Source organism: Macaca thibetana, chromosome 15 (assembly GCF_024542745.1).
Source record: "Macaca thibetana thibetana isolate TM-01 chromosome 15, ASM2454274v1, whole genome shotgun sequence".
NCBI classification, from domain to species: domain Eukaryota; kingdom Metazoa; phylum Chordata; class Mammalia; order Primates; family Cercopithecidae; genus Macaca; species Macaca thibetana.
The window spans coordinates 38,470,110-38,486,112 of record NC_065592.1 but is presented as its reverse complement, the minus strand read 5'-3'; the positions used below and the strand labels follow the sequence as shown (position 1 = coordinate 38,486,112).

The 16,003-nt window shown below is 42.0% G+C and overlaps 2 protein-coding genes across 5 annotated transcripts in view; both read right to left on the bottom strand.

Annotated features, from left to right (window-relative positions):
* Positions 1–16,003, bottom strand: part of MRPL50 (mitochondrial ribosomal protein L50) — a 448,968-nt gene that overhangs the window by 35,039 nt on the left and 397,926 nt on the right. The window lies entirely within an intron of this gene.
* Positions 642–15,389, bottom strand: ALDOB (aldolase, fructose-bisphosphate B). The gene is made up of 9 exons (XM_050761514.1): positions 15,273–15,389; positions 10,021–10,142; positions 8,999–9,210; positions 7,697–7,751; positions 6,711–6,871; positions 5,787–5,870; positions 4,725–4,899; positions 4,115–4,314; positions 642–1,172 (listed from the first exon to the last, which is right to left on the bottom strand). Exons 2-9 carry the CDS (start codon positions 10,130–10,132, stop codon positions 1,077–1,079), a joined length of 1,095 nt encoding a protein of 364 aa, XP_050617471.1. The 5' UTR covers positions 10,133–10,142; positions 15,273–15,389; the 3' UTR covers positions 642–1,076.

The following is a 16,003-nucleotide window of genomic DNA, read 5'->3' as shown; positions in this document are numbered from 1 at the left end:
TTCCCAGCTTCTGTCAGTTAAATCATTACTTTTACACTGTCCAAAGTCATAATATTTAAATTCTCTTTTATAACTCTGATTGTCTTAAGTGCTTTAACTGTAGGTTAATTCTGAAAATTGAAAGTCAATACAGTATCATTATGTGAATATTATTTACTGCAAAACTACAAAATGTACCTGGACATGCAGATGACAAGGTAGTCCTGTTTCACCAAATCTGGGCCACTTGAAGAGGAATGCTCCAAGCATTGAAGTCACATGAATTATCTTATTACACTCCACAAGTTGCTCAAAATCATTCTACATTTTTAGCTGTCTTCGTATTGTGAATGGCTTTAAATTTTCAAATACCCTCAAACTTGAAATTTAGATTGGTAGTTCTCAAACTTGACTGTACATTGGAATCAGAGGGAACTTTAAGAAATCTAATAGAGGATCCTAGGTCTAGAGTTTCTGATTTAATTGAGCTGGGGTGTGGCCTGAGCATCTGAGTTTTTAAAATTTTGCGACTTGATTCCAATGAATAGCCAGAGTTGAAGACCTTTACTGTTGAAACCCAGTCATGTCTAGTAGAGTCAAAAGTAATGAAATACACTGAGTCTTTGGACAACAAGAGCAGAAAAGTGAAACCCGATAGCAGCTGAAGGTTTATAGAATATTTATTTCTTTTTTGGTTGCAGCTATCTGCTTCCCAACCTACCACTGCTAAGACTGTTTCATAAGATGAACTTCTCTACACTCAGCTAATGAGGTGTTTCAATCAGCAGTTGTTCTTTGGATGAGAAGCCGATACTGTTTTAAAGCCTATTATTTTCTTGGGTGGGTATTCTGGAGCATGGGGAGCTGAAAGTGTTGCAAGGAAACTGCTGTGTGAAATTTGATTAGATCCTTGGTATTCATTTTTATGTTTCAATAACTGATTTGTTTTTTCTCCCCATTGTACTTAAGATTTAATATCTGTTGTATTTCCAGCAGTTCAAATCTAATTGTGTCGAATTTCCAGGATTGGAGGAAAAATTGCTCCCATTCAACCCTCCTACTAGAAGTGCTGGAGCTAGGCTGGCGAGCATTGGACCCTAGTAGGTGTAGCAGGCTGTGAAGAGCGACTGGGTGGAAGCAGCCCCAGAAGAGCCTGTGTGAATGTACTGTCCTTTGGCCGCCTGGCAGTTAGCCTAGAAGACAAATACGAGAAAGGAGACGAGTTAGAGTAAATGTGACCCCACCTTGACCCTGTCTACTTCTCATGGGAAACCAGCCAAACCTTCACTCAGATTTTCTTCTTTTTAACAGCGATGTTGCTGAATATTGCTGCTGACACCATCCCCTTCTATCAAGTGTCTCCCCTTTTTATCCCAGTTTTCTGAGCATTTCTTTGGTAAGGTTGAGGTTTGTGTCAGTTACTGGGGAAATCTCTGTTCAGTACCAACAATATTGCAGCAACAGTACTGGAAACTGAAGTTGAGAAATTTCTCACTAGTATAGTACACTATACCAAAAGAAAAACATGTTTATTTTTAAAATATTTCCATTTTTGACCTATATTGGTCTAGAAGAATATGTAATTTTTATTTAGTTGTTATCATAGTATCATTTGCTTTCCTGTATACATTCCAGTTAAAGATAAATTCAGAATTATGAAACTTATGATAATATTTGAATGTCACTCAGTGGTACCACTTCTTCCAGTCAGTGTTGCTATTGTCTGTTGTCTCCAGGACTTATTTCTACATTTTACATCAATGGTTCTCCAAGTGTGTTTCATGGTCTACCAGCATCCCTTAGGAACATGTTAGAAATAGAAATTCCCTGGCCTTACCCCAGACCTACTGAATTAGAAACTCAGTGGGTGAGACCCATAACCTGCATTTTTAACAAGCGCTTCAAGTGAGGGTCGGGGAAATGAAAAGAGGTTGCTAATGGGTACAAAAATACAGTTAGAGAGAAGGAATAAGTTCTAGTGTTCGATAGAACAGTAAGGTGATTATAGTAAACGATGATTTATTACATATTTTAAAATAGCTAGAAGAGAAGATTTGGAATGTTCCCAACTCAAATAAATAATAAATATTTGGAGTGAATACCCTAATTATCCTGATTTGATCATTAAACATTTTATGCATATATAAAAAATCACAGATGCCCCATAAATGTATACAATTATTATGTGTAAATATAAAAGATTACAACAAAACCAAGTCCTTCAAGTGATTCAGATCCACACTGGAGCTTGGGAAGCACCATCCTTGATGATAAACTCAGCTTCCCTTCTTCTGTGTGGATGTCCCTATGACCTGCGCTTTCACAATCCCTCCATCATGTGAGCTAGGTCTCCTCAATCCATCAGCCATGCAGCAGCACCGCTGCACTCTGCTTTCCACAGTCAAGGTAAAACACTACTTTGAAAATCTCATACCTCTCTTATGCCTGTGAGATGATTATTGAGCTTCCCTGGGGCCTTCCTTCTCTTTAGGGCCTCATCACCACACTTCTGACTACTCTTGGTTCCTTGCCTGGCTTCCTCTATGGTCAGCAAGCTAACAGAGGCTATTGGTAAAGTTTGTCACTATTCTATCTTCCTATTAAACTTTCACTCTTCTACCCTGCTATTTTGCATTCAGGTTTATCTGAATCTTCCTGCATGCTTTAGACAGCTGTTAGGAAAATTCCGGAATGAAGCTACCACACATTCACTCTTATTTCAGCTGCACCTTACCTGATGCTTGACCATGTCTGGCCATAATGTGTGATCAATTTCCTAACAAGTTCCTTTAACTGCTTTTCTACCCTTTCCGACTGTCAGTATTGAAATTTCCATTTCTTCATCATTCTCAGCAGATACCCTCTACTGTAATCAGTCATCAACTGCTACATCTCTTGACTTATATAGAGCTGATTCCAACCATATTCTCTTTTCTGCGTCTTCCCTCCTTTTTGTCTTACACCAGCTGTGCCACCTATGCTTAATATTGAGTCTCATGCAGTCCTGCTCCTCTGAGTTCGTCTCCACTCAATTATCCCCACTCTCCTCATCTTTACTGTCTCCTCTGGCTCCTCTTTCTTTACATTTAAGCATGCAAAGCTCTCTCCTATTTGGCTAAATTCCAAGCTTCCTGGAGGACATGGCTATGTCTGATTTGTTCACCCCAGTTCTCGGCTCATAAAGGGTATTTTTTAAATTTTGGTTATTATTTGAATAAAAACTTCATTGGTCCCCATTTCTCCTGGCAACCTTTCTGGGTCTTTTTCTGAAAAGCTTCTTCAATGGGCACCTTCCCTTTCCTCTTTATTGAAGCTGTTTCAGTGAGGGTCACTGATATGCTCCTAAATGCCTATCTCAGTGTCTTTTCTTGACCTTTGTTTTGAATCTCTCTATAGCATGTTATTATTAGCCCTTTGAAATTCTTTACTTGGCTGGGTGCCGTGGCTCACGTCTGTAATCTCAGCACTTTGGGAGGTTGAGGCGGGCAGATCACCTGAGGTCAGGAGTTTGAGACCAGCATGGCCGACATGGTGAAACCCCGTCTCTACTAAAAAATACAGAAATTAGCCAGATATGGTGGTGCCTGCCTGTAGTCCCAGCTGCTCAGGAGGCTGAGGCAGAAGAATGGCTTGAATCTAGGAGGTGGAGGTTGCAGCGAGCTGAGATTGTGCCACTGTACTCCAGCCTGGGTGACAGAGTAACACTCCATCTCAAAACAAACAAACAAACACGAAAGAAAGAAAAATAAATTCTTCACTCTTTGTTCCCAGAATGCTTGGTTCACCCTACGATATAATTGCTGCTTTTCTTGGTTGCTTCTCTTCTTCATCTTCCTAAAGTAAAAAGTATCCTAGATTCAGTTCTTGATCCTCTTATCTCCTTCTCTCTGAAGTGTTTCTGTTGAAATTGTCCTTCAGTCTCCTCTCATCAACTATACTACCAGTGTGGATAATTCAAAACTCTCTCTAGCCTCAATCCTCATACTGACCTCTACTGCCACATTTTCAAATGCCTAATAGACACTAATAGAAGTAGATACCTTCTTGGCCTGAAGAAAACAATGCTTCTCCATGTCAGAAAGTCAAGCCCCAAATGTGAACACCATCAAGTAGATAAGAGGTAGCAGCATCTTACCACAGCCCGCTTCATAAAAGCCTCCTGGGTTGCCTCCTTGTTTGCAGCTTTGCCACCCCAGGCAGCCAGTGCACTGGCCTGCAGGGCCCGTCCATAAGAGAAACTTAGTTTCCAGGGCTTAGGTAGAGGGCAAAGGTTGATAGCATTGAGGTTGAGAGTAGCATCCTCTTCACTCATGCCACCAGACAAAAAGCAGATGCCTGGTAGGAGAGAAGCCATTTCACTCTATTAGTCCCACCTTATGTACCCTGCTTGAGAAAGCAAGCAATGAACCTACCAGAAAAGCAATGTCTCAGTCTTTTCTCTGCTTAATTTGCCTGAACCGGGTCAGAGAAATCAGTTTGCTTCTGCTGAAGCTAGTTGGGCTAGAGAGAAGAGTTTGAAATACATAAGGAAGGCAGGGAAATGTTGAAGAAATACATGGATTGTGGGCATCTAGGCAGACTTGGGATGCTTGGTATTCTGAAGTGTGAGGAGAAGTGCTGGCTGCCTGTGAGATAACAGAGGTTTGTTTCATGAATAGAAGCAGATTTCTGGACAAACATGAAGCTTGTAGCTCTCCAAAGAATGAGAGCTAAGACCTTGAGTTAGAGAAGAAAGAAGGCCTTACCAGGAACAGCTGCAGGAACGGTACGGTGGAGAGCTGTTACGGTGGCCATAGCCACTTGCTCTGGAGTATACTTCTTGGTGCAGGCGTGTCCAGCAGTCACCATGTTGGGCTTTAGCAGGGTGCCCTCCAGGTAAACATGATGGTCATTCAGGGCCTTGTAGACAGCAGCCAGGACCTGAAGGACAAGAGGTCCCACCAGGTGAAACTCAAAGCTAGAGGCAGGATGAAGGAATTCTCATTTGCTGCTTGGCAAAAGCTTCTGAGCCAGCCTCCAGGCCTCATCAGACCAATGTGTTGCAATCCATAGCCACTGAGCACAACCAAACTGGCCTGTCTTTATCACCCCTAATCTAGCTTCTCATTCACTGCATGAATGACGAGCATGGCTCTGCTTCCTAGAAGCCCTTCATTCCTTTCTTTCTATTACTCCCATGGTCAATGTCATTCCTTATTGAGACTGCATTGCTTCAGTTATTTGGGGTCATCTAAACAGGCCTCCACTGTCCATGTTTACAGAAGCTGAGTAGTCATATAAGCATACATTTTAGAGGCGCAAGTGCTTTTAGATTGCATTTCAGTGCACATAATTTTCCAAGTAGGGAAACTAAGGTCAGATGCCATTATGACTCTCCTACTTTCTCACAGTGTGTGAATAGAACCACCCTCTTTCAGATATACTGTGGCTAATTTAGAAATTCGGATGGAATAAAGTACTCTCTAATTACATCTTCTCATTTGAGCCATGTGTCTTATTTTAAAATTTCTTTGTGTACATGTAATCGAATTGAAGTCAAAAGAGATAATATGACTTGCCCAAGATCCCACAAGTGGAAACGCGGATCCTCCCACGCAAGTCTTGGTACTGCAACTCCTGTGCTTTTTCTATATGGAGCATACCATGTACCAAAAAAGTGAAGGGCTGACGAGCACCTCCCTACCTTCTCAATGCTATCCATCCTAAAGACTACTTCAAATATAACAGCTGTTATATGTTAAGTAACAGCTGTTACCTAAAACTAAGATTTTTCAGCTAGAATTGGGAACTTCATATTTAAAACTTACCTTCTCAGTAACATACTGGCAGTGTTCCAGGTCATGGTCTCCATCAGGAATTACCTCTGGTTCAACAATAGGTACCAGTCCATTCTAAAAAGGAAAATCAGGGAAGCAAAAGTGAAGCTGTGCTCACTGTTATCCTTTCCTTAGGAGGAGATTCAACAGTTGCAATTGGTATAAATTGAAGCCATTATGGAGAAATACTATATAGGTGACTTAAAGGCAGTAGAATTTTTCAGAATGGGGTAAAAACTAAATACAAAACCATAATTTCTGTATCTCTTTCTAGAGACTATTCTAGGTGCCTCAGAACCTAGCTACTGCCTTTTTAGGGCATCTAAGCATAAATCATTAAGAAAGATGTCTCTAAGGTGGGTTAGTGAGGAAATTCAAGCAGTGTTTATAGTTCTAATTGGGAATCCCAGCTGTCTACAACTCTAGTAACCCCAACATAGTACTCACAGAAGAAAATCAAACTTAACTTGGACCCAGAGACATTTTAGTATGTGTTGAAAACTTTAGCATCTGGTCACCATCCTCCATGGAATTATTTGGATTGGAACTCGGTCAGAGCTGTCACTCTTCAGCTAGGAATCTAAGAGGATCATGTCTTGGATGTTACGGAGAATAGACAACCAAGTTCCCTGGCCTCAAAAGCCCGATCACTTATAAGACAGCTTTTGGAACTTTGACAGAGGGCAGCAGTTGATGACATTATCCTTTGAACTCAGCTTAGTTGGACTCCTACTGGCTTCTGGAACCAAATCTCTCCCTACCACAGTTGGCTATAGCAACCGTTGTGAAAAATGCCACTAGGATATACTGGTGACGGAAAAGGAGGTCCATGTGTAGTTACAGTATAATAGAAAAGAAAAGCTCTGAAGAAAACTCTAGCCTACTGTTTTTCAGCCCAAGGGGAAGGCAGAGCACCTGCTGACAGATGCTGGCGTAGCGAGCCAGGGCGTTGGCGTTTTCCTGGATAGCGAGGCTGGATGGACACTGGTCGGCAATCCTCAGCACAGCACGCCATTTCCCAAAGTCAACGCCATCTTTCTTGTACTGAGCACAGCGCTCTGAGAGGCCATCAAGCCCTGCAAGTCACAAAAGAGAGAAAGGCTTCTTCACACCTTTATACCAGATCCATGGGGTCTCTCATAAAGTGAAGGAGTTCTCCCTTCGCTAAGCTTTCAATCCACTGAGCTTGAGGACTGAAAACAGCCAAGCATATCAGCATTAATCACAACACTGAACCATGAGACCTAGATTTAATAAATAGTGTTTTGATATACATACTATTTACTCCATATCTAGATAGAAGAAACCAATAGTTAATATGATACTCATTTTACAAATGTGGAAACTGAGGCTCCTAATGGTTAAGCGACTTTACCAAGTTTGAGTTTGAACTGTTGAAGAGTGACAGAGCTGGGATTCAAATTCTGCTTAGATAACACAATGTTGTGAGTTAATGCTTGTCTACATGGGCAGAAGTACCTTGCAAAATTATCTAGGTAGCATGTGATAGAACCAGGATTCAAACCCAGGTGTGTCTGACCTCAAAGTGTGGGGCCTTTCCACTCTACTGCTGCTAAATATTTTTATAAAAGTAATACTTCCAGGTGCAGAGTTTAATCTTCTTTGTCCAAGGGACTGTGGTAAGCACCTTATATACATTGTGTAAATTAATCCCCACAACAGTTACTCCATTTCAAGATAGGAGAACTGAGGGTCAGAATATTTCAGTGACTGGCCCAAGGTCACAGTTGTTAAATGGAGGAGCTGGTATTGAAAATCAGGTATGTGTGGCTCGAAGACCAGTGTAATAGTTGTGTTTTGTTTTCCCTTGCTTCCTTCTTTACTTGCCTTCATTTCTAGCTTACACTGGCATGATTCATCTCAGTGGGCAATATCCTTACCTTGAATGGTGGTTTCTTTGTTTGTTCCTGCAAGGGGAGCACCTCCTTGGTCTAACTGTGGATACAAATAATTAACAAATAATTAACAGGTGTCAGATGTCAGGAAAACACAAGCAGAACTCTTGGAACTAACTAATAGTTTGCATCTTTTACAGACCAAGGAGTTGAATTAGGAAAGTGTATTAGTCATTGTGGGGGACCCAGTTCAGTCCATAGCAGAAGGGAAGTTACCTGGAAGGTACAATGTGAGAGTGTCTACCCTAACATTTATTGAGCACCTGTATACACCAGGTATTGTGTTAGTACAGGAGGTAAAGAGAATTAAGGATACAACCTCTACTCTCTGCATAGCAAAAGTCAAAGTCATGAGCTCGAGAATTAGCCTAAACTGGCTCTGACCTTGCCTTGCTGTGTGGGCAAGTTATGTTACTCTTCGTATTTCAGTTTTCTCACTTCATCTCTAAATAAGGGTGATAATTGAGTCTACTACCAGAAGTTATGAGAATTAAATGAGTTCTTGGAATGGTAAACACTCTTATTCAATGGATATTAGTTTTCACTTTTGAGAAGTTTATGCACTATTGGAAAACCTAGTTATAAGATAGAATAGTAAATGCTTTAATAATTATAACAGTTACCATTAAGTGAATAATTATGCAATATAAACTTTTTCTTTTTTTTCTTTTCTTTTTTTTTTTTTTTTTTTTTTTTTTTTTTTTGAGACAGGGTCTCACTCTGCCATCCAGACTGGAGTGCAGTGGTATGACCACAGCTCACTCCAACCTCAACCTCCAGCGCTCAGGTGATCAATGTTTCCACCTCAGCCTCCTGAGTAGCTGGGACTACAGGCATGCACCAATACACCTGGCTACTATTTTTTATTTTTAGTAGAGACAAGGTCTCGCTGTGTTGCTCAGTCTGGTCTCAAACTCGTGAGCTCAAGCGACCCTCTTGCCTTTGGCTTCCAAAGTACTGGGATTACAGCCGTAAGCAACCATGTCCAGCCTAGAAACTTTTAGTCATTTCATCCCTGTAAGAACATCATGAGGTAGCTTCCCATTTTAAGAAATGAGATTGAGATGCAAAGAGATTAAGAATGTGTAGAAAACTTGAGTGAAAGAAGAGGGCACTGGAGGAAAAATCTAGAAGAAGATCTGGTTCTCTGTGGGAAGATGATGATGGAAAAAGGTGAGAAGAGAAATTAGATGAGGAGAATGTTCAGAGTGTTGGCCCCACTCTTGCCAGTGTACTGGGAGTTTGCCTAGGACAAAGCAGACGTGAGGTGTGAATGGAGGTGTTCACCTTGATTCCCACCACGATCCCCTTTTCCTTGAGGATGTTTCTGAACAGCTTTCCCTGGCTGTCCTTCTGGTAGAGGGTCTCATGGAAAAGGATCACACCCCCGATGCTCTGGTTGATGGAACTGTCCACAGAGAAGAGGATTTCTCGGAACTGCCGGCGGTTCTCTTCGGTGTTTTCCACCTTGATCCTCTGCAGGCGGTTCCCCATGGTACCTATGGTGGGAGGGCCGAGGGCAGCATAAGGAGCAAGCCAGGGCTTTCCTGTCAGCCTTCTCCACATCATCTCAGAGACCCTCACCACGGTGGAAAGCAAGACTCCCTTTCTTTTTTCAGATAGTCAAAGTTCTTGCCTCAATTTTTTGTGTTCCAGGGAGAAGACCCTGGTTGCTATCAGGTTGCTGGTTAGGGAGTGTGTGGGCTGGGCGTATAGAGGTCAGGGTGGAAGCCACCATCAGGTCCAGGTGGATATGTAAGGCCCTCAGGCCTCTTTAGCCTCCCTGTTCCAGTCCTCAGTCTCTCTGGATGTACATACAGAAGGAGGGATGGGGCACGCTCTTGATTCTCAGGGTTCTGTCGTTTTATGGCAGATTGTGCCACTCTGCCACAGCTTTCCCTTGTGTCATCCTGAGTTTCTCCCATCCATAAGCCCTGTCCTATTCCAGATGCAGATACTTTCCTGCCCTTCCTGACTGGACTGACTTTAAACTGACTTCTCACTAGCAGCAGATGCCTGTGTATCTGACTTTGCACTAGTTACTAAGTTTCTGGCCTTACTACAAGGCTGGATTCAAATGACCCCTGGCAAAGGTCCTTAAAATGAAGGGCTTCAGCCTCTTTCCTTGGCTTTCAGGAATGTGCCTACTACTTACAGGACGCAAAAGTTCTATGCTTTCTGAGTCTTCTGCTCCCACTCCTGTGTACATAAACCTTTACTTCCGTAAAGAATATGATTATCAAGCTGTTTTTGCTAAGTGTAGAAAAAATAATACGTTGTTATATGATGGGACTCCTTTTTACACTCACCTACAGATTCATCTGCAGCCAGGATCCCCTTTCCATTGGCAACAATGCTATGGGCAATTTCTGAGAGCTCCTTCTTCTGCTCCTGGGTGAGGGCTGGAAATCGGTGGGCCATCGCGACAGGTCTGGAAAAGAGTGTAGGAGAGTTGTGCACAGAACCATGGGTGGCTCGGATGGATGCATGATCAAGACAGTTGGGGGTGCAGACATGCTATGCAGACTGCTGTGACACCTCTGGCCCATTTCCACAGCTGGATAAACAAATGAGGTGTGTTTTTCCCCCGTCACTTATTAGTTGCAATTAGCCACAATGAATGAAGGTGGGATGCTGAATGTTCATGGTGATCCTAGACAGAATGCTTTCCAGGAGACCTTTGGAATCACTAATTCAAACACTGAACGAACTAATTAGTGACCCACTAAAATACGACTAATAGAGGGAACTGCAGTAATGGACTGTCTCTCTGTTCTGTGGACTCCTGGTGCCACTGTATTTCCATAATGGCTTGAGGCTAGGACAATGACACTCTTGGCCTCTGCAGTTATCCTCCACTTTGCTCTGTTAGTCTGTAGTTCCAACAGATTATTCTCCAGGCAACAAGCTTGAAAGGATAAATCTATACATAGTCTTGAAGCTAAGTTCCCTTTGGCCTCGGACTACAGAGAGTTGGGTGCAAGTTTCTTTTTCCTTATATTCAACCATCTATGAAACCCCTTGGGGCAGACCAGAGAGGATGTTTCCTAAGTGCCTCTGGGCTCAGGTTTCTCACTGCCTATGAGGATGCTAAAGTTGTATGGCAGTCCCTGCTCCGGCTTCACTGCTTTAGCAAGGGGAGACTCTGGCTTGAAGACCCCCTAACCAAGCAGCCTCCATACTGGTGGTGCTCTGAAGGGGATTGTTGCCCCTGTTTGGCTGCCACTTTGGGTTAATCTTGAAAATGCAAACTCAAAGAGCCCTCACTTTGGGTGTTACAAAGAGTGCTTTTTGCATAGGTTGGGCTACCAAAGGAAAAGTGGTAGTGAAGATTATCTTGGGTACCTTCCTATCCAATCCCCGGGTCTCCTCCTTTCTCTCATCTTCTCTCCCTCCAATACACTCAGCACGGGGTGGCTGCTCCATGTCTACATATTACTTCCTGGAAGCCCAGGGACACCTCAGGTCTCATTTGATCCACTGGCAATGAGGTAATTATAGCAGGTATTATCTTCATTAATTAATGAGCAAACTAAGACTTAGAGAAGCTAACTGACTTGTTCAAGGTCCCAGCTAGGATGAAGCAGAGTCCCTATCCAGTCCTATCCTCATGACAAATATATTTCTCTACACTTTCTACATCCCTTTGGGGTAGGCTGTCAGTACTCTGTCCCTTGATATAAAGAGTCAGTGGCCATTGAGCTAATTCATGAGAAGGTATAACTGATGACCTCATTGTTGCCTCTCCATTTCAACAGAGGTTCTTTTTTTTTTTTTTTTTTTTTTGAGACGGAGTCTTGCTCTGTCACCCAGGCTGGAGTGCAGTGGCTGGATCTCAGCTCACTGCAGGCTCTGCCTCCCAGGTTTATGCCATTCTCCTGCCTCAGCCTCCCGAGTAGCTGGGACTACAGGTGCCTGCCACCTCGTCCAGCTAGTTTTTTGTATTTTTTAGTAGAGATGGGGTTTCACCGAGTTAGCCAGGATAGTCTCGATCTCCTGACCTCGTGATCCGCCCATCTCGGCCTCCCAAAGTGCTGGGATTACAGGCTTGAGCCACCGCGCCCGGCCTCAACAGAGGTTCTTTTCTTAACCCAAAAGAATGAAACTGCAGTGCTGTTACTGGGGTAATAGGACAAGCTAGTGGGCAAGAATTTCTAGAGAAGGTGACCTTCCAAGGCCCATTACGTTCCAGCCGCCAGCAGAGCATCTTTGCCCTGTTTATATATTAGTCTCTAATATTGGAGTAAAAGATTTTTAGCTTTGGACCTGGCCTCCAGATCATCATGCTGAAAAAAGCCAACTTGGGGGTGATCTTCAGAGCAAGGTGCAAACTTTCATTCTCAGTTTAGGCATTTGCACAAAGGAGTTGACAATTACCAAAAAGGAAAGATGTTTTCTTAATGAAACAAAAGGAAAAATCAGCCCAATAATAATAATAACAAGTGATCATGTATTGTCAAGCACTCTGCTAATGTCTTTACATGCACTATATAATTTTTCTTCAAAATAATCCCAGAAGGTGGTTGGGCTCTTTTTCCCTCCCATTTAATAGATTAGGAAAGAATATACGAGAGTGTAAATTACTTGTCCAAGGACAAATAGCTAATAAGGCATCAAGTTGAGATAAGTGGCGGGCCTCCTTTCCATTCAAGGGAAAGAGTGAGTTTGATGGAAAAAAAAAAACGGCCTTTGGATGATTCCTAACATCCTTGATGACGCCCCAGAGTACCTTAGGCTGTGGGTGATTACACCGTGGACATTACTTATTCATAAACATCTGACACATTCATGTAGAGGCTTGCTGCTAGTAGATCAGACAGACCTAGGTTTAAGAACCATCTCTGCCTAATCTAACTGGAACCTCGGGCAAGTCAGGCAGCTTCCTGAGTCTCAGTTCACTATGGATTAAATGGTGATAATCACTGTTCTGGTTGTCTCTTTGCCAGGTAATGAAAATACAAGCTGTGAACACCTTGCTCACTGTAGTTGCTCAAAATATGTTTGTTAAATTGCATGATACACATGACAAAGCTTTACAAAGCACTATAAAATGCAATGTATTACTAATTCTCTTTTTTTAATAAAAAAAAAATCACCTAAGGGGCCTCTATGTTTCTATTTACTACCTATTTCCAAACTATTTTCTTCAATCTGGATGTGCTGACTCAACCAGAATAACAGTGAAAAGGTCAATTCAAACTAATACTGTTTACAGGGAGTTAAACTTCCACAGCGGGATTAAAGGTCTGTACCACGTTAGCACAAATGTCGCCTCTCTGTTAATCATAAAACAGGGTCACAGGCCAATGTTCACCACAGGGAGACAGGAGGCCAGCCTGGGATGGGCAATGACACGGAACAATTTCAGTATTCCTAAGCCTCTGCTCTCTGAGGTCTCAAGCCAACGTTTTTCAGTGTGATGGAAAGTTGTTCACATTATATTATTAAACGAAAAACAAGTTTCAGAGAAGCATGCAATATATATTATCCTCCTATTTTTTAATTAAAAAATTATATATACCCATACTGTGTGTATGTCTATGGAAAGAAAGAGTGACAACTCTGGAGTTACCTCTGAAGAATGCGGTAGGGTGGAGAGATTCTCACATTTCTTTTCTTTTTCTTTCTTTCTTTTTTGTTTTCTGAGACAGGATCTTGCTCTGTTGCCTAGCCTGGAGTGCATTGGCACGATCGTGACTCACTGAAGCCTCATCCTCCTGGGCTCAAGAGATCTTCCCACCTCAGACACCAAGCAGCTGAAAACTACAGGCACCTGCCACCATGCCCAGCTATTTTTTTCATTTTTTATTTTTGGTATAAACAAAGTCTTGCTATGTTTCCCAGGGTTTTCTTGAACTCCTGAGTTCATGTGATCCTCCCACCTTGGCCTCCCAAAGTGCTGGGATTACAGGCGTGAACCACTGCACCCAGCCACATTTCATTTTATACATTTTTTTATCACACACTTTATTACATATGTGTAACAGGTAAAATGTATATAAATCTGGAGGAAAGTTGTACTAACAACAGAAGGTAACCACAGAAAAACAGAGCTACAAATGACCTCAGAGATATTTGTGTAAACCCTATCACTTTAGAGATGAGGAAACTGAAGCCAGAGAGACTGTCTGATGTGCCTTCTAAGTTGTGATGTTCTAGGATTGCAAGTTACATCCTACTGGCTTATGACTTGGAATTCTATTTCTAATCCTTCAGCAAAATAGCAGATAGAATCCTATAGTATGGTTCCTTCTACCTTCCTTGAAGACGTTCTGTGAAAACATAATTATTCGTAACATGGATATTTAATTCCTGGAGAAATAGAAGGCAGCAGAAAGTTCATTTGCTTCTCTGTGTACAAGACAAATGGATTTTTAAGGCAAATGTGAGGAGGCTTATTTATTGAAAGCCTCTGATTTCTAGGCATTGCATGCAGCACTTTTGTACATGATGCATAAAGATGCCCATAGCTTCATTATCCACTCCAATGTCCCAGTGACAAGGGCAGTCGGATGATCTAGGGCAGCCCTAGGACAGCCTGATTTCCAGTGCCCTTCAACACATGTAGAGCAGCCCAGAACAAGTCCTGAATGGTGCTCTTTCCTCTAAACTTGGACTGAAGACAAAGGACTTCTTAGATATTAACCTTTTCCCATTCCCTGCCCCAGTATCTTTGGCTCTAACCTGGGCCTGGGTGCTACCCAGATGTGCCTTAGCTAAAGTGATGAATAGCAGGACAGCAGAGTTCAAGCTCTGGTGCATCCAAAATGAGCCCTAGGTAACTGTTGAAAGAGAACTTATTTTTTAAAAAGGCAACGTATTCTCACAAATGCCTATTTTTCAGAGAGTAGAGCAGATTTATCAAAAAACACAACTTTTTGATTCCTACTATCTTAAGCTGTAGGGTCTTCACAATCTCTGGGGCCAGCGCAAAATGTTCTGGAAAGTTTCAAACATGAAGGGTTTGGAAAATCATAATCAAATGACGTCTATGCTCTGTGAAGTTTCCAACCCTGTTGCATTTCCTCATTTGAGCAGTGGGTGAAGGCAAAGGGTAAAACACTCCAAGAGTTTGTTTCTGTGACAAAGAAACTTCAGTGTCAGTACCAGTAGGTGGGGGAAGAGAATGTAGAAAATGACATAAGGCAGTTGAGATGTAAATAAATCACTAAAATAAGTAGTTGTTATGAAAAGAGAGTTGAGAGTTGAAATGAACAGGAATCTCAAAAACTGATTAGAACCTAACGATAGAAGTGTTCAAGTTGTTTTTCCTAGATCAGAGACTCACAAGGGCCTTATTCAGGTAACATATGTAACTGGCAATCAATCTTGGGCATTTTGCCACCTCTCAAAAAGCCAGGAAAGGTGTGAATGAGCGTTTATGCTTAGAGAGAGGAAAACAAGCATTTCCCTCCAAGCAGAGCCATTACGTTTTCAGCCACCGTCAAGTTTTTCCCGAAAACAAAGGCAAACCAATCTTCCCTTCTATAAGCTTAGTGCTATTATTAACCCCTTATTCACTGGTGCAGTCCAAGTATACAATGGAAGCTTTTTTACTTACAGTTTGGGAGAGAAGAGTCCTCCTAGGTATCAAAAGCTGTGAGTGAGGCAGCAACTGCCAAATAAGACAGATCTTTGGCAACACACAATTTTTATAGACTTCTCATTAAAGTTGTTTTTTTTTTTTTCCCCAACGTTTACCCTCCCCTTTCTACCTTGACCTAGTAGGGAGGTGTTTATTCAACACCTCCGATTGGCTCATAAACAACCAATCCTTGAAATCATGCCCATACACTCCTTATACTCACAGAATGTTAAAGCTGCAAGGAATGTCTTTAGACCATGGAGTTCCTAATATAGACTCTCCGTTTCACAGATGAGGAAACTGAGGCAAGGAAGACTAGGAGATTCCCCTAAGTCATGCAGCTAGTCAATGACGGAGCTCTAGGGGCCATTAAATGATAGTAGGAAGGCTGTTAGTGTAGCTGTAACACTTACAGAACACATGAACTTGGTGAAAGTTTTTGGTTTTGTTTTTTACTTGTCTGAGCCTTTATTTTCTTTTCTGTAAAGTGGGATCTCGATTTCATAGTACCATTAAGTAAGTTTGTATAGTGTCTGTGTGCAGTAGGCATTCAAGAATCATTATTTTCAAATTAGGCAATCAATGCTATGTGTGTGTGTGTGTGTGTGTGTGTGTGTGTGTGTGTGTGTATGTATTTGTTTGTTTGTTTGTTTTTGAGATGGAATCTTGCTCTGTTGCCCAGGCTGGAGTGCAGTGACAGGATCTTA